At 38.6% G+C, this 19,133-nt stretch overlaps 1 protein-coding gene across 3 annotated transcripts in view; it reads right to left on the reverse strand.

Annotated features, from left to right (window-relative positions):
- The window catches only part of LOC113023905 (CUB and sushi domain-containing protein 1), a 435,654-nt gene that overhangs the window by 114,892 nt on the left and 301,629 nt on the right, over positions 1–19,133 (reverse strand). For all 3 annotated transcript variants that reach the window (XM_026170386.1, XM_026170376.1, XM_026170368.1), the window contains 5 exons: positions 11,031–11,218; positions 10,727–10,915; positions 4,352–4,468; positions 3,586–3,801; positions 2,627–2,815 (listed from right to left, as the gene is read on the reverse strand). In XM_026170386.1, coding sequence (XP_026026171.1) covers positions 2,627–2,815; positions 3,586–3,801; positions 4,352–4,468; positions 10,727–10,915; positions 11,031–11,218 — 899 coding nt within the window. The remainder of the gene's footprint in view (positions 1–2,626; positions 2,816–3,585; positions 3,802–4,351; positions 4,469–10,726; positions 10,916–11,030; positions 11,219–19,133) is intronic.

Below are 19,133 nucleotides of genomic sequence, written 5' to 3' on the forward strand. Positions count from 1 at the left end.
TTGAAAGACTGAGTGTAAACACAAAATAATATTTTATTTTATTTTATGTGCTGGAATGTGCAGAAAATAGGTTTAAATGTTAAACAAATTTCTTCCAGTCAGAGAATGTTGCATATAATTTATTTTTTGCTTGATGCATAAAGTTAAAATATTAAAACTAATAAAACAAGTTTTAAAAAGAGACTTTTCCATTTGATTACATTTTGTATGATGGATTATGCAGAAAAAGTAGAATTGGGCTGAAAGATCTATCGCTTTATCACCTATTCAGGTTGTAAATCGTGTTTTAAAAAAGTAACTAAGTAACTAAGTAATTATTTACTTTTGAAAATAAGTATTCAGTAAAGTAACGGGATTACTTTTTTGGGGAAGTAATCAGTAATTAGTTACTGATTACTTTTTTCAAGTAACTTGACCAACACTGATCTTTTATACCTACCACTTCCTCTTTTTTCTTCCACTTGTCCAGTTTCCTCAAATTTCTTAAGGGCACACCATGCTGAGATAAGCAACGTTAACAGCTGATAACTCTTTGGTACTCACTTTATTGGTGCAGAAATACTATTTTATGCCTGTTAAACTGTGCTATCATTGATAATGTTTGTAGTTTCAGCTAAAAGGGGGGGGATTATATGCATTTACAACACACTGCTAGTCACAAAATGCCTGAAGAGACTATTATGTTTAGACACAATACTGGTTCATTCTTTAGGTTAGGGCCCTTTTTTATTCTTGAATGAGTCATATGTCAGATTAACAAACTAAAAACATTGCCCTGAAAATGGTCAGGTGTAAGGACTGGACTGAAAATGAGAGACAAAGCAGCCAATGTTGAAACATTTGAAAGACCTTCAGAAAGCCGGGACAACTACTGTTCAAGTCCAAAAAAAAAAAAAAACCCTGCAAAAATATAAAGAAATGACTGCTGGCTCAAGGCTCTTGCACTGTACTGCAGTTCAAAAAGCATTGTCTGAAATATGCTACAAAAACAACAAAATAACTTGAAAATAAACGACAAAACATTGATAAAAGGGCAGAAAAACAAAACAACACACAAAAAAACCCTGTAAACAATAAGGCTGGATAAGTATGTCGGAGAAGTCCTTCATGAAATTATACAGAATGATCTAGCAGGTGCCGTGCCTATCAAAGTTTAGGAATTCATATAAACTGGTACTTTGTACAAATAGTGTTTTGTCATATGCAAATGAGGAGGAGATAAAAGAAGAGAGCTGAGCAGGCTTTTAACTCCCACTGAAGAGGACCACCACTACTTAGAAGAAAAAAACAGGAAATGGGAGTAATGAGACAGACGAGAGAGGGTGGTTTGAAACAATATAAAACACACTAAAAAAAGACGCAGTGTTTATCAAATCTGAAGAAATTTGAAATTCAAAACAACATTTCTGTAAATGTTCTGTCGTGTCTAAAGCAGATTAAGGTAGGAGGTAAGGAGCATAAATAAAGGAGAGTCACAGCAATTCTTCAGAAATTCCTTTTAAAGTGAAAAGAGTACAATAGAGTGGGAGTAAGAGAACAGAGCCTCGAGAAGAGGGGCAGGAAAGGGATAAAGAGAGAATTGGAAGGGGAAGAAAAGAAGAAGAGATAGCAGATGAACCAAGACAGACAAGCCTGAAAATGCTCAGAAAGAAATTAGAAAAGGGAAAAGGGGAGTAACAAAAGGCACGGTATTAACACTTTTCATATAGCGCCTAATGCCCCAATTATCTATCAAAGGACTGTCAAAATATAGAGGAAGAGAAGGAGAAACAGAAATTTAGACAGAGACATAGCGCTAAAGAGAGGAACATTTAGAAGGAACGAAAGGGGATGAAACTAGTGCACATTGCCAGCTGCTCTTGCTTAGTTTCCTCTTAGTCAGGCTTGATCTCTTGACAGATAATGCTATTATAGCATTTTCAGTCTGCTCTTTCTGGGCTTCAAAATTACCAGCAACCACCAGTCAGACTCGCAAATTACCACCAGGATCCAAGAAAACATTGATACGCATCAAACGCTAAGAAGTTACAACGTGCAAAGAGCAAAATTCTAGCAAATAAAACTAACATTTAACAAGTCGATTATTGTTACGTTAGCAATACAGTAATACTGTTGAATTAGAACAATGCTCCAGGTTTATTCATATGGCCAAGAATTTACTTTAAAAGTTTTGTTTTATTTGCCACCTGCCAGTTGTTTTCATAGAAGAGATAACATCTTCAACATTATATTTTTTAGTTTAATATTACATAAAAAATAGTCTGAATGTAAAAAGAGCATCTCTAATGTCATCCTGTTTAACCTAATAGCACCCTGTTGGTGCAATAACACTAGCAAAATGAATTTGTTAAAAATGACTGTGTAATGAGAGAATAAAGGAATTTTATTTTTTTAATTTACATTTTTTAAGAACACCAAAATTTTTTTTTAAATAACAATACTTTTTTTTTTTTTTTTTTTAAGTTTGCAAATATATTCACAACCTCAGAAAGTCCAGTTTGACTCCTGCTAGCAATGGAAATGTTTTTCAAATGAAGAAATAATCTACCATGATTTCTGTTTTGCATGCTGTGGCTATCAATTTATATTTCTGGCAAATCAGTCAACCTAAGCGCTGACATCTTACCTATACATCGTGGTAGCGTGTTGCTCCAGACTCGCCTGCCTCCTCCCAGGCAAGTGATCTTGCTCTCTCCCTCAAGTCGGTAGCCAGGGAAGCAAGAAAAGTTCAATGAATCACCAACTTGAAAGCTGAGTCCCATTCTCCTGCTGGATGCTGGTACACCAGGATCCTCACATGGCTCCAAGTCATACTCTGTAGAGACAAATTGTCATGAGTCAGCATAAAAAGAAAGAAGGTATTAATTAATAAGAAGTGTGCAAAAATTGGTATATTAGCCAACACTAGAAAGAAATGCATTAACACTACATGTAAGCATTTGGAGCTGTGTCACTTAAGAGTCATAAAGACTCATTTTAAATTCCCCAGAATAATTTAAATACTTAAAGATTAATTTATTAAACTGTCATTAGCTTAAATTACAAGCATGTTAAAAAGGACACATTTGATTTAGTTTTCCCTGCTTCATCTCATTATGAAAACATATGCAGCAGTCTCATCTAAGACTGCTTCATCCACTGAGATAGGAAGCTCTGTAATCTGTAGTGCCAAATAGGTTTGAAATACTTAAGAAAACTGTCAAAAATTAGTGTATCATGTATCAGGTCCCAAATAAAAGCGTTTAAATGTAAGTGCAGCACTTAACCAGATGTACTGCATATCTGCCAAAATAACCAGTTAGGTTTAATAATGCATAAAACCCATTTTTCATCGCATATTAAAAAGTTACTTGAGCAGGTGAAACACTGTATCTAACAATTTGGTTTATTAGTTTGAAAATTTCAACAGTCTGCCATTAAAGAAAAGTCAGTGAATTTGTTATTTATTTATTTATTTTTTGGTAAGGGATCATCATACAGTCACTAACAGGCCAACTTAATAAGCCTTGTAATTTGCTTTAAAATGAATTTTAGCCAATGCAATGCTAAAAAAGAAGTAAAAAAATTGTGTTCAGGTGTTCTTACCTGAGAAAGTGATATTAAATCCTTCGTAACTCATGGAAAAATCTGAAATAAACCGTAGCTGAGCGCTGAAGTTCCCATAGAGTCCGGCTTTAACACTAGGAGGCAGCACAGAGCCAGTGAGTCGAGCTACCGGAACCTGAAAATTGCCATCCTCTGTGATTGACAAGTAGTCATGGTTCTCTTCCAGATGGAAAGTGTGGAAAACCAAATGGACTCCTGAAAGAACAGATGGCAAAATGGATAGATGGATGAAAGGATAGATGAATGCAAGAATGGATGGATAGGCATGCAGTGTAAGATAGACAGTTACAGATATGCAAAGCATACACTCTATCAGGCAATATATATAAGCAATAGTCTAAGCCACTGTACATGAGATTCTTATCCATCATCCAGTACCATCAGTGAGGAATATGCTCTGTCCCAAATCCATCTTGCATAATGTGTAAGTCATATAAAACTATCTGCAGTGACAAGAAAACCATAGAACCCCCACAGCGCTCTGATCTCAACATCTCTGAGTCAGTCTGGCATTACATGAAGAGGCATTACATGAACATAGTGAGAGGGCTGTGGCAAGTTGTCTAAGAGAACTATTTTTTACACTTGAAAAATTGTCCAAGTGTACACTGGAGAATTTGTGGCAAAGAGCAGCCACATTTCATTGCCTAACACATTTTTCCATATTATTAAAATATGAAAAAATACATAATTTAACATGTTATAACCAGTGATTGACATTTCCATTACATTTGAGCATTCTTACCTTTTCCATGGGACACTTCTATAGTCCAGGTGCAGTTAAGAGAATTGGGGTAGAAGTCAGGAAAGCCAGGAGACAGAATTGTTCCCGTTTTACCATAAACATAACCTCCACAAAGAGCTGAAAATGTGACAGACAGAGAAGATTGGAACACAGCTGGATATTTTCTTTTATTCAAAAAACTAAAAATGTACACGTCTTCAGTACCGTTAAGAGGTCGCCACCAGTGATCGGTGTAATGAGTTCCAAAGTAACATGTTACTATTGTCACATTACATTTTTCAGTAACACAAGAAAGTATTGCATTATTGTACTTAATTCAGTAATCATGTTATAGTTCAATTATGTAGTTACTTGTATTACAAAGGGTCTTTAGTTGACTGCATAATGGCGAACATGCCTTTCCCTTCCAGGGAGGAGGAAAATGGTGGGGTGCTCTACAACTTTTGAGAAGCGACAATATGGACACTACATTTGTTTTTATTGCACGCAGGACAATAGCACAATGGTAAAGTGAAAACTGCGTCCAAGACAGAAACATAATGCTGCTAACACAGCTTGGCTCATTACAAGTATGTGAAAAGTGACAGCATGCTTTGACAAAGCTAGTGAAGAACCCAGAGGGATGTTAAAAGCCTAGCCCAGCAGCCAGAGCCTGATCTTTAACAGTGTTAAAAAAAAGCAGTGATGATGAATCGGGCTTCTAGCGTTGTAGCATCCATTTCTACATGTTAGAGTAGAATCAGTGTGGAAAACATTTTGAAATCTCTTAGAGTTGGTTTTCAACTTTGCTTTTTGTTCAAACTTAGCAACACTAAAATAAAGACTATAGTGATGCTTTCGTTATTTCAGATTGGAACCAGGCTGCAGGAGAGGGGGCTGAGGTAGATATTCTTAACCGGTAACTATGTGACAATACATTTTAGGTCATGACACAAAATTAATGTGATTAATTACTTTCACCATGGATAACTAAGTAAGTACAGTATTACATTATTATCTTTTAAAAAAGAAACCAGCATTTCTAATAGATTACTTATTTTTTGAGTAACGATCCCAACTCTTCTCACCACCTACTGGCAGATTAATATAAATTCTTTATTAAATTCCTGGGACCTTGGCTTTTTTCCCCCCAGCCTGCAGAAAATCCCCCCTGAATTTGGTGTAGTTAGCATGGTGTTAAATTCAGGCCTGTACTGAAGACTTACTCTATGATTACATAAGAAGAAAGATTAATGTACAGTAGAACAACGTATAATAATAAAGAATAAAGATCTTAAGATGTTAGTCATACATAACTCTAATACCAAAACCTGGTGTCTCAGGTCTTGTAGGTAAATCGACCTGTTATGCGTGCAAACATTCTACTGTATAGTATGAGCAGTGAGCAATGAGCAGTGCTGATTTCAGCAAACACCCTTTGTGTTAGAAAAGCTTTTGCAAAGAGATTTTGCAAAGTGAACGAAACAAAGGTTAAAGATGAGCTTACTGCAGAAACAAAAGGACAAAAGGAAAGAGCAGGGAGAATGTCACAGACAAACAGAGACTGGTTTGTTAAAAGAGAGTGAGAGATTGGTGTGTGTGTGTGTTACCAGATACCTAGCCTCCACACAGAGCAATTCACTGATATGGAACGGGACAAATTCATTTGGGGTACTGCAGAATGAAAAATGCCATAGCAATGTAATGGAGAGTAAAAGAGAGCTAGCAGTACATCAGAGACTTCTGAACTAAGATAATATATTGACTCTTTGCTTCTCTTTGACTGAGCTTTCATCGCTTTCAGTACTATTCAGAGCAGTTCAGATAAATTTAATTCAATTAAAGCGCTTCAAGGTGTTTGACTGGCATGGCAATAAAAGGAATCTCTTTGTCAGCTATAAAACAAATGGATTCCAGACTATAAACAAAACAAACAGACAAAACATTTTTCTTCACTGTCAATTTATATATATTTTGGTACACAAACGCATCTTTTAGCTACAGAGATAAATGCAGTAGTCATTTGTTTGGTGAAAGGTTTATAAAAAGACTATTTATGATTTTGCATTTATGAGGACAGATTTCACAGCTCCTCTAATTTCTTCGTGCTGCAGGTACTCCAGCGTGCAGACCTCGTCTTCACCCCTCTCTCTCTCTCAATCTCTCAGTCTGATCATTTTTCTTCCTACTATTCTATATCATATTTCAACAGGGCTGGGGTTGATTTCAGAAGCTGTGATACGAGCTGTTCCCTCTCACTGACTAGCTGTCTTGTGAGTGTTGCGGTAACCTGTGCCAGCTTTTCAGACTCCCATCAGGATTTGGCAAAAACTAGGACACTGTCTGACTAAATGACCCTTGTTAAGGGAAGCACATGCGCATGTCTGTCTGTAGGGCTGTGCCATATGACCAAAATCTCATATCCCGATATAAGACATCTATAATCCCGATAACGATATAAATCACAAAAATGTAACATTTTCTGTAAATTCTGTGAATCTCGGGCAGCTCGACTTGCGGGAAGTGTTTCCAGCTGGATGTCGTGTGTCTGGAGTCGAGTGTTTTAACCGATGCATGAAACTATACATTTTTAGACATAAGTTGTAACAGCCGCCGTTTTCTTTGTGAGTATTTATTACACGGCGTGCTGCGGGGAAAAGTCTGTTCTAACGTTTGAGTCTAAGGTTTATTTTTTAGCACCTGGCGGCTCTTTTTTTACTTCTCATCCGTAAATAATCTGCTCTTTCACGTGATTCAGTTTATTCTGAAAAGTCTCAACAGGATCTTGAGCTTTATTGTGAAAGGTAAGCGGACACGCGATGGTGTTACCGTCGTTGTGGTTAAAACAGGCGCTCGTAGTGTGGTTATATTAAATATAAGAGAAAGAGAGAACTTTAAGAAATTAATATAGCCACTACAGGGACCATCAAAACGATGAAAAAATATTGCCTTAGTTTATTTTGCGACACCACGAAACAAACGATAGCGTAAAATGAAACGATAGACCAATATATATCGTTATGTCGAACAGGCCTATCTGTCTGTACGTAATGTATGTAACGTGTGTAACGGTTCATACTTTGGTGGTCCTAATCATCTGTGTGTGAAAAGAGAGAGAGAGAGATCGTTAAGAAAATGTGTGTGAGAAACTGTGAGGTGTATAACCATGCATAGAAAGAATGTGACAAGAAAGAGAGACGATTCATGACCAACAAAAAAAAAAAAATGAAACAGAAAGAGGCTGGATTCTAAAGAAAGAGCTGCTTGGTTTTCAGAGAGGAGAGATAAATATATAGAGATAGCATATCAGTTTTCAGCATCATTCCTCCTCCTTCCCTTTTCTTAGTCTTTAAATACATTCTTAGTCTTCTTAAGTGATTCTCTAACTTTGGTCACTTCTAACAAGTTGTTGTCTTGGCACCAACTGCATGCTTTAAAATGTCACAGCACCCCTTCAATACTCTTCCTGACACATAAAAGAGCAGCCAGCGTTATCTGTTTGGTGATTTAACTGACCTGCAGGAATAAGATGAATAGTTTGTGTTGAATAGACGTTCTGGCATTACTGAAAGGGAATGGTGCCTGCATGCCTGGGGGGGTGATGACATGTCATTTTGCTTTTTATTTTAAATGCAGTGCTGTCTGTGTAATGTAGTGTGTATGAAATGTTAACTGTGCCTCTGAGACTGTCCTGTAAATAACATTATTGCCATTAATGGGTGCGAGTGTGTGTATGAATCGCTTCCAGCATGCCTGTGGGAGAGCTTAAAGATGATTTCTTTGCTCTTTTAAATAGAATAACCAAGAATTTTGTGAGTAGATATTGTAGGTTTGCTCAGTATTTGCAAGACTTGTTGTTTTGTCCCACACTTCCACAACATGCAGCCAAGTGTGATTAATCTAAATTTCAGTAGTGTAATAATATACTTAACACATAATTCCACTGTGATCTTTGCCCAAAAGCACACTATATCTCACATTACATTAAGTCAAGTCTTACACACCATTTCAGAAAAGTGCCATTCTGAAATAACGTGTCTTATAATGTGACAGCTGTCTCATTCAGTGGCATGCCTGGCTGAAAATTGAAAATGTCACAGTGCCGGTTTAAAACTATTTGCCTTACATGGCTGCAAGTATGACATAGATTGCTTTGCCATGAACTTACTCCTAACTTGTGATATCCTTTCATTTTCATATTTGATTATGTTCAATTGGCAGAGCAGATGAGATGCTGTTTGTTTAACTCCCACCATAGCATAAGCTGTGGAAAAACGCTCACTAGGAAGCCCTTTGAATAGCCAGGGAGCATCTGTTTCAGTAATTTCTATTGACCTAAATAAGTTCACAAAGGCTAAATGTCCAGCTTGAGTCATTGTGGTGGGAGTGAAGACTGTTTGCTCAATTACAGCTGTCTGTTGCAAAAAGTTAAAGGGCAAAAGGCAGAAGTGAGAGAACAGACTTTTTTTTCTTCAATATTCTGCTATGAAGGAAAGTAGCTACTGGTGTCACTGAAAGCACCTTCCCTTTCAAATGTCTTTTACCTCTGACACAGACTGATCCTCTTTTCTGCCTCTTCCATCTTTAGTCTCCTGTATTTTGTGTTGATATTCAAACGAGGTTTCAATGTTCAGGGTCAGTGTAGAAATGAAGTGACCACGCAGAAAATTTAGTATAAACAGTAATCTGCAGAAATCTTGAGCCACCCATCAATTCTTTACTTTTTGCTACCAAATGGAGAATACGGATAGAGATTTATTAAAGTGCATGCAAAATTGCGCCAACATAAGGAAACACAAAAGAAGTTTCTGTGCAACTTCAGTGAGCATGAATGTCAATATTTGGTTATGACCACCTTTATTCCTCAACACAGCCTGAACTCTCTTGAGCAAGCGTACTTTTAATGAATCTAGGTAGTTTTCAGGAATAGTCCTCCAAGGTTCTTGAAGGACATTTAAAGCTCTTCTTTGGATGTTGGCCAGATTTAGTTCTGTTCTCTGTCAAGATGATCCCACATTGCTTCAATAATATTGACATCAACGCTCTGGGGAGGCCAGTCCATGATTGATATGTTCTGTCTTGTTTGCAATGCTGAAAAAGGAAGCTGCTTTCCTCTACCTGCTTTATCACATGGTAGAGGAAAGTTTAACTGTACTTTTTTGAGTTCAGAATCCACTTGTTTTGACAGCATCAACTGACTGAAATTGACAAATGATGTGTTTTTGCACTAGGCTGCTAGTAACAAAGTGCTTAAAGGTGCAATTTAAAAACTGCCTCCTTGCTACTTTATATTGTCTGTTATGTGTAGACACAAAGCTGTCCCCTGAGTTAGAGGCTTATTTTATTTTTTGAATGATTCATATGTCAGTGGTAAGTGGCTTAACAAACAAAAAAACATTCCCTTAAAAATGTTTAGCTATGAGGACAGGATTGAACATGAGTGAAAAAAACAGTGTCTCTAGATCTTCAGAGAAAATGTACATACAGCAGATGTCAAGTTCAGTGTGCATCTGCCTGTATGTTGTAGCCAAGTGATAGAATGGAGCCCTGTCCAAGGTCCAGCGAACACAAGTGTGTTTATGCACCTTTGGAACAATTAAATTTTCTCTTTTAATTTATTTTAGCCTTGCAGTTTGGACACATCATTCTTTCTAAAGAATAATCTTTAAATGAGACTGGCACATGCTGTACCAAAGCTTTTCAAGGACACATATTCATTTATTTAGACACCGAAAGACAGAGATGTATATAGTTATAGTTGAGATGGATTGTAAGAAAAGTGCTAAATAGTATAACAAAGTCTGATATTTAGCAATCTTTCAAAAGTCTATCAAAGCAAGATGCAATTTCAACTTTTCCTGTAGTGCCAGATTAACTTAAAAAAGAGCTCATACATTGATTTCCAGTGTAAATAAAATGATTAGATAAAAATCCCTACAAAAGACTGTGGTGGCTACTATTTCTTAGTTGCAATATTCAGTTGGAGAATTAAAAACATCAACTCTAAAACACACATAATCAATCAAACAACAATTTGGCCAGAATTAAATTCAGCTCAAGATGACTTATTTTGCCAATGAAAGCATTTAATGCAGCTTTTGGCTTGAGAGGTGTATTTATAAAGCTATTTCAAGCTGTTCTCCCAACTAAGCACTTCTGGAGGCAAAAACTGGGCAATGTCTTTAGTTAAAAGAAAACAAACCCCAAACCACAATGGCCTGCTCTGTCAGTATGTGCTGTATGTTGACAACGTTTTTTCACTCTTTTCCATGTTTAGAGAATGTGAAACTATGTGTGAGGTGAGTCACGAGAGAACAGCATTCGCCCCTGATTGTATTACTCACGCTACAGGGTAATTCCTGTAAGAGATCAAATAAAATAAAAGAAGATACTAACCATCACAACTGGGAAGAGCGTGACTCCACTGATGATTCTGCTCGCAAACAATTGGCTCCTGATCACTAAGTGTGTATCCCGGGTCACATGTAAATGACACACGAGAGCCAATGGAAAAGCTGCTGCCATGGCGACGACCATTCACTGGGATACCAGGATCAAGACACGAGTCTGACTCCATTTTCACACCTGAAAATCACATCACACAACCGCCGCAGTGTCAAAAGGTTGAGTGTATTTGCGTCTGTAAGCAATTTCGAGTGTGTCTACCAGGCATTTCAGTCTATCAGTCATTTAGACTTACTTTCATATCTGATGCTGAAGCCTGTGGCAGAGCGGCTGTTGTCTGTAGTGAACAACAGGAACAGGAAGTTTGATGTGGAAATCAGGAAATGAGGCGCTTGGGTACCATGGTATTCGCCGATCAGGAGAGAGGATGCTGAGGGGCCATCCCTGATCTCCAGTGTGTCATAGTTGACTTCTGTCTGGAACCTAGAGAAACAAAAAAAAAACAAAAAAAACACGCACATGAAATTCACAACTGCAAGTTATACATGTTAATAAATTCCAACGCTGAAAAAAGAGAAACTCGCCAATATTGTTCATTTTGCACAATTTATCCACTGTAGGCAAAAACAAAACAAAACACTGAGCTATAACAAAGTACTACCATATAAGAAACTTGACTGATATTTTCAATTCAATTCAATTCAATTCAATTTTATTTATATAGCGCCAAATCACAACAAAAGTCGCCTCAAGGCGCTTCATAGATACAGAGAAAAACCCAACAATCATATGACCCCCTATGAGCAAGCACTTTGGCGACAGTGGGAAGGAAAAACTCCCTTTTAACAGGAAGAAACCTCCGGCAGAACCAGGCTCAGGGAGGGGCGGCCATCTGCTGCGACCGGTTGGGGTGAGAGAAGGAAGACAGGATAAAGACATGCTGTGGAAGAGAGACAGAGGTTAATAACAGATATGATTCAATGCAGAGAGGTCTATTAATACATAGTGAGTGAGAAAGGTGACTGGAAAGGAAAAACTCAATGCATCATGGGAATCCCCCAGCAGCCTACATCTATTGCAGCATAACAAAGGGAGGATTCAGGGTCACCTGGTCCAGCCCTAACTATATGCTTTAGAAAAAAGGAAAGTTTTAAGCCTAATCTTAAAAGTAGAGATAGTGTCTGTCTCCCGAATCCAAACTGGAAGCTGGTTCCACAGAAGAGGGGCCTGAAAACTGAAGGCTCTCCCTCCCATTCTACTTTTAAATACTCTAGGAACAACAAGTAGGCCTGCAGAGCGAGAGCGGAGCGCTCTAATAGGGTGATATGGTACTACAAGGTCATTAAGATAAGATGGGGCCTGATTATTTAAGACCTTGTATGTGAGGAGCAGGATTTTGAATTCAATTCTGGATTTAACAGGAAGCCAATGAAGGGAAGCCAAAACAGGAGAAATATGCTCTCTCTTTCTAGTCCCTGTCAGGACTCTTGCTGCAGCATTTTGGATTAGCTGAAGGCTTTTCAGTGAGTTTTTTGGACATCCTGATAATAATGAATTACAGTAGTCCAGCCTGGAAGTAATAAATGCATGAACTAGTTTTTCCGCGTCACTCTGAGACAGGATATTTCTAATTTTAGAGATGTTGCGCAAATGGAAGAAAGCAGTCTTACATATTTGTTTAATATGTGCGTTGAAGGACATGTCCTGGTCAAAAATGACTCCAAGGTTCCTCACCGCGTTACTGGAGGCCAAGGTAATGCCATCCAGAGTAAGAATCTGATTAGATACCATATTTCTAAGATTTTCAGGGCCGAGTACAATAACCTCAGTTTTATCTGAATTAAGAAGCAGAAAGTTAGCGGCCATCCAGGTCTTTATGTCTTTAAGACATTCCTGCAGTTTAACTAATTGGTGTGTGTTATCTGGCTTCATGGACAGATAGAGCTGGGTGTCATCTGCATAGCAGTGAAAATGTATGCTATGTCTTCTAATGATACTGCCTAAGGGAAGCATGTATAATGTAAACAGAATTGGTCCTAGCACTGAACCCTGTGGAACTCCATAATTAACCTCAGTGTGTGAAGAGGACTCTCCATTTACATGCACAAATTGGAGTCTATTAGATAGATATGATACAAACCACTGCAGCGCAGTACTTGTAATACCTACAGCATGTTCTAATCGCTCTAATAGGATATTATGATCAACAGTATCGAACGCTGCACTGAGGTCTAGCAGGACAAGCACAGAGATGAGTCCACTGTCAGAGGCCATAAGAAGATCATTTGTAACCTTCACTAAAGCTGTTTCTGTGCTGTGCTGAGCTCTGAAACCTGACTGAAACTCTTCAAATAAACCATTCCTCTGCAGATGATCTGTTAGCTGTTTGACAACTACTCTTTCAAGGATTTTTGATATGAAAGGAAGGTTGGAGATTGGCCTATAATTAGCTAAGACTGCTGGGTCTAGAGATGGCTGTTTGAGTAAAGGTTTAACTACAGCCAGATATGTAAGCAATCAATCAGTCACACCTATTGCTGACTGTCTGAGTGGTGTCCCAGAAATGATGTGGGCTTCATAGATAATTGGCAAACCTTCTGGAGGAAACCTGGTCTTGTTAGGAGAGACGGCATCCATCCCACTTTGGATGGAGCAGCTCTCATTTCTAGAAATATGGACAAATTTATTAAAACCCCCGAAAATATGTCTATCCAGAGTTGGGACCAGGAAGCAGAGTTGCAGTCTTACACGCCTCTCTGCAGCTTCTCTCCTCCTGCTACCCCCCCAAAAACCCATCTCCATAGAGACTGTGTCAGCTTCCAAAAAGACAAAAAAACAAACTAAAAACCAGCAACAAACAACTTAAATATAAACAATTACAAAGAAAGAACAATACAGTACTCTGGACCAAAGAGTAAAACAGTGAAATGTGGATTATTAAATATTAGGTCTCTCTCCTCCAAGTCTCTGTACATGACTTAATAATTGATCAACAAATTGATTTACTCTGCCTTACAGAAACCTGGTTGCAGCAGGATGATTCTGTTAGTTTAAATCAGGGGTGCTCAATACGTCGATCGCGATCGACCAGTCGATCGCAAAGGTAGTATTGGTAGATCGCATGGCATTAAAAAAATAGATGCCAGCCTATCATCCATCCCGTCACTTGATTGATACAGGGAAGCCAGTCAGATGACATCGGATTTTTTTCTGACGCTTAGGTCGCTGCGCATGTGCAAACAGCGGCGCGAAGTGTAGTAAAACTGACAAGCTAGTCAGCGAGTTTTTAGCTCTCGGTTTTTTTCTAAACCTAAGAAAGGGTTAAAAATGAGTGAGGGAGCTGGACCAAGTAAGAAGACAAAAACGTATCACTTTCATACGGAATGGGAGGAAGACTTTTTTTTCACGATGTCATTTTCGAAGTGCGTTTGCCTCATCTGCCAGGCTGCCATCGCAATGCCAAAGAAGGGAAATGTGGAGCGGCATTTTTGAACTGTTCACGGAAAATACGACACTACATTCCCGCCGAAAAGCGAGCTAAGAAAGAAAAAGGTGAAGGAACTAAAATCCCAGTTGTCCGGACAGCAGTCATTTTTCACACAACAAACTTCAAAAGCGAAAGCCGCCACCGAAGCATCGTTCCGGGTGAGTCACATCATCGTTAAAAACAAGAAGTCTTTTCAAGATGGAGAGATGGTAAAAGAGGCATTCGTTGAAGCAGCTGACTCATTGTTCCGAGACTTTAAAAATAAGGCAGAAATAACATCTTCGATCAAAGCTCTCCAGCTGTCAAGAAGTACAGTTACACGGCGCTGTGAAGCCATGGCGGAGGATTTAACCCAGCAACTTTGGAAGGACATCGGAGATTGCCAGTGTTTCTCACTGCAGTTGGACGAATCTACGGACGTGAGTGACACAGCCCAGGTGTGCATTTTCATTCGTATGGTGTTTACTGATATCACTGCAAAAGAAGAGCTATTAACAGTCCTGCCCATGAAAGAACAGACGCGAGGAGAGGACATATTTCAGTCGTTCAAAAACTTTATCGAGAAAACCCAGCTCCCAGTGTACAAATTGGTGTCTATTACCACAGATGGAGCACCCGCAATGGTTGGCCGCTTGAATGGATTTATTGCCAAGTGCAGGCAGGACGATGCTTTCCCGGACTTCCTAAATTACCATTGCATAATCCACCAACAAGCGTTATGCGCTAAAATGCTCAACATGAAGGAGATCATGAATGTTGCAACAAAGATCGCCTGTTCTATTCGCGCCAGATCTCTTCAAAGACGGTTATTTCGTGCACATCTGGAGAAGGCTGACTGCGACCACTCTGAGTTGTTGCTACACACTGACGTGAGGTGGCTTAGTCGAGGGAAATTCCTGCAAAGATTTCGAGAGCTCTGTCCGGAGATTAAGGAGTTTTTCCGTGTAGCTGGACAAGCAGAATACATGCAACTTAATGACGGTCAGTGGCTGTTAGACTTGGCATTTTTAACCGATCTGACAAACATGTTGAATGACCTTAATCTACAGCTGCAAGGAAAAGACAAAACAGTGATCAACATGATCAGCTCAGGTAATGCTTTCAAACGAAAGATGCAACATCTCTCTTTAAAGCTGCAGCGCCATGATTTGATAAACTTTCAAAACCTGGCGTCAGAGCTGGAGATGCAAGGGATGGCCTGTTTGCAACTTGACAGTGCATGCTACACAGAGCAGATTGACAATTGTCTGTCAGAGTTTGACAAACGCTTTCAAGACTTTTCTTTGCTCGAGCCAGTCGCTACCTTCATGTGCTATCCTTTTCGGGAAGATGCTGATGTCGATTCACTCGCATGAAAAATTGCAAAACTATTTCACCTGAACTCTTCTGCAGTGGAAGATGAGATTTTGACACTACAAGCCAACATTGAGCTGAAGTCCAGAGATCATGGACAGTTCTGGAACTTACTCACAGAAGTAAAGTACCCCAACATGAGGAAATGTGCTGCCTCTTTGACTGCATTATTCGGCTCCACTTATTTATGTGAGTCATCATTTTCCCACATGAACATCATTAAGTCCAAGTACCGTTCCAACATGACTGATGAACATTTGGAAGTGTGTTTGAGGCTGGCCGTCAGCAGCTACTCTCCGGACTATGCATCCCTGGCTGATTCAATTCAGTGCAAGTCATCAGAGTAAACTCAGGTAATGACAAAAAATTTACATTGTTAATTGTGTTGTGAAATATTGGATATTGCGGTTATGCATGTATATACATTGTAGATATAAAGAATCCTCAATATATTTATAAATAAGTATATGTTTTGGATTTTTGTAGTGGGTAGATCATGTTGACTTGGTCATTTTATAAGTAGCTCACATGCGGAAAAAGTGTGAGCACCCCTGGTTTAAATGAATCAACACCCCCGAGTCATTCTAACTACCAGAAATCTCGAAGCACAGGCCGAGGGGGCGGTGTGGCAGCAATTTTTCACACCAGCCTATTAATTAATGAAAGACCAAGACAGACTTTTAATTCATTTGAAAGCCTGATGCTTAACATTGTCCACCCCAGCTGTGAAACTCAGAAACCAGTCTTACTTGTTATCATCTATCGTCCACCTGGGCCTTACACAGAGTTCTCTCTGATTTCACAGACTTTTTATCTGATTTAGTTCTGAGCTCAGATAAAATAATTATTGTGGGTGATTTTAACATCCATGTAGATGCTAAAAATGACAGCCTCAACATGGCATTTAATCTGTTATTAGACTCAATTGGTTTTTCTCAAAATGTAAAAGAACCCACCCACCACTTTAATCACACTCTAGATCTTGTTTTAACATATGGCATCGAACCTGAACATTTAACAGTGTTTCCTGAAAACCCTCTCCTGTCTGATCATTTCCTGATAACATTTACATTTACAATAATTGATTACACAGCGGTGGAGAGTAGACTTTATCAAAGTAGATGTCTTTCTGAAAGTGCTGTAACTAAGTTTAAGAATATAATCCACCCACTGTTATCATCTTCAATGCCCTGTACCAACATAGAGCAGAGCAGCTATCTGAACACTACCCCAACAGAGGTCGATTATCTTGTTAATAATTTCACCTCCTCACTACGTACGACTCTGGATACTGTAGGTCCTGTGGTCCTAAGGTCTCAAATCAGAAGTACCTGACTCCGTAGTATAATTCTCAAACACGTACCCTAAAGCAGATGACTCGTAATCTGGAGAGGAAATGGTGTGTCACAAATTTAGAGGATCATCATTTAGCCTGGAGAAATAGTTTGCTGCTTTATAAGAAAGCCCTCCGCAAAGCCAGAACATCTTACTATTCATCACTGATTGAAGAAAATAAGAACAACCCCAGGTTTCTCTTCAGCACTGTAGCCAGGCTGACAAAAAGTCAGAGCTCTTTTGAGCCAACCATCCCTTTAACGTTAACTAGTAATGACTCCATGAACTTCTTCACAAATAAAATTTTTATCATTAGAGAAAAAATTACCAATAATCATCCCACAGATGTAATATTATTTACAGCTACTCTTAGTACCATTGATGTTAAGTTAGACTATTTTTCTCCAATTGATCTTTCTGAGTTAACTTCAATAACTACTTCCTCCAAACCATCAACGTGTCTTTTAGACCCCATTCCTACAAAACTGCTCAAAGAAGTCCTGCCATTAATTAATTCTTCGATCTTAAATATGATCAACCTATCTCTAATGATCGGCTATGTACCACAGGCCTTCAAGCTGGCTGTAGTTAAACCTTTACTCAAAAAGCCATCTCTAGACCCAGCAGTCTTAGCTAATTATAGGCCAATCTCCAACCTTCCTTTCATATCAAAAATCCTTGAAAGAGTAGTTGTCAAACAGCTAACAGATCATCTGCAGAGGAATGGCTTATTTGAAGAGTTTCAGTCAGGTTTCAGAGTTCATCACAGCACAGAAACAGCTTTAGTGAAGGTTACAAATGATCTTCTTATGGCCTCTGACAGTGGACTCATCTCTGTGCTTGTCCTGCTAGACCTCAGTGCAGCATTCGATACTGTTGACCATAATATCCTATTAGAGCGATTAGAACATGCTGTAGGTATTACAGGTACTGCACTGCAGTGGTTTGTATCATATCTATCTAATAGACTCCAATTTGTGCATGTAAATGGAGAGTCCTCTTCACACACTGAGGTTAATTATGGAGTTCCACAGGGTTCAGTGCTAGGACCAATTCTGTTTACATTATATATGCTTCCCTTAGGCAGCATCATTAGAAGACATAGCATACATTTTCACTGCTATGCAGATGACACCCAGCTCTATCTACCCATGAAGCCAGATAACACACACCAATTAGTTAAACTGCAGGAATGTCTTAAAGACATAAAGACCTGGATGGCCGCTAACTTTCTGCTTCTTAATTCAGATAAAACTGAGGTTATTGTACTCGGCCCTGAAAAGCTTAGAAATATGGTATCTAACCAGATTCTTACTCAGGATGGCATTACCTTGGCCTTCAGTAACGCTGTGAGGAACCTTGGAGTCATTTTTGACCAGGACATATCCTTCAATGCACACACAGCAAATTCAAAAGTGTTAAATGTTTTGGTGTTAATGGTCTTCTTGCAAAAGTAGAGTTAATTTTACTCTAAGCAGAGTCACATTCTTTTAATGTAACTCTGAGGTGTAAAATGATAGTAGTTAAAATCGAGTGTTAAAAATGAGTGTTTCTCTGTCAAATCTGGAGGTGTTACAATGGAAACATTAACTCTTGACCTCTTAACTCTGAACTCCTACAGGGGCTATGACACCAACAGAGTAAATTCACAGACTCCGCCCCCAGCACGGCTCCAATCGAAGCTGAAGTGAAGCCGTTTCAGAACATTTTGCTCTACATATTTGAGTTGTTTGCCATGCTTGGTAAGTCATTTTTTCAAAGATTGTTTCAATTATTATTATTATGAGCTTTTACTTCTGTGGCTCTTTGGAGTTGAGACAAAGCTGTGTGAAAGGCATTAGCCATGTTGCTCGGTGATAGCATAATATTCTGTTTTAGCTAGCTGAAAGGTATTGTTTGCGTGCAAATACCACAGCCTTGAAAAAAAAGCTTGCATGTGAATTTTCAGTCAAACTTTTGGTCAAATACACCTAAAACAATGTCTAGAATGTGAAATGTTGGTATAATGGTGCTACTTGAAGCCTGAAAACGATCGCCCATAAAAAAATAAAAAATAAAAACACGAGCAAACAGCAGTAGCTGACGTCCTGACTGGGTTCTACGTTAGCATTTAGATCCCTCCAGAGTTTTGTGCACACGGTTTAGGTAAAAATTAAAAAGGTTGAGGTTTTACATTTAGTTCAGTATTACCTGTTGCCTGTGTCCTTGTCTTTTGGGAAAATA

This window comes from Astatotilapia calliptera, chromosome 1 (genome assembly GCF_900246225.1).
Source record: "Astatotilapia calliptera chromosome 1, fAstCal1.2, whole genome shotgun sequence".
In the NCBI taxonomy this organism is placed as follows: Eukaryota; Metazoa; Chordata; class Actinopteri; order Cichliformes; family Cichlidae; genus Astatotilapia; species Astatotilapia calliptera.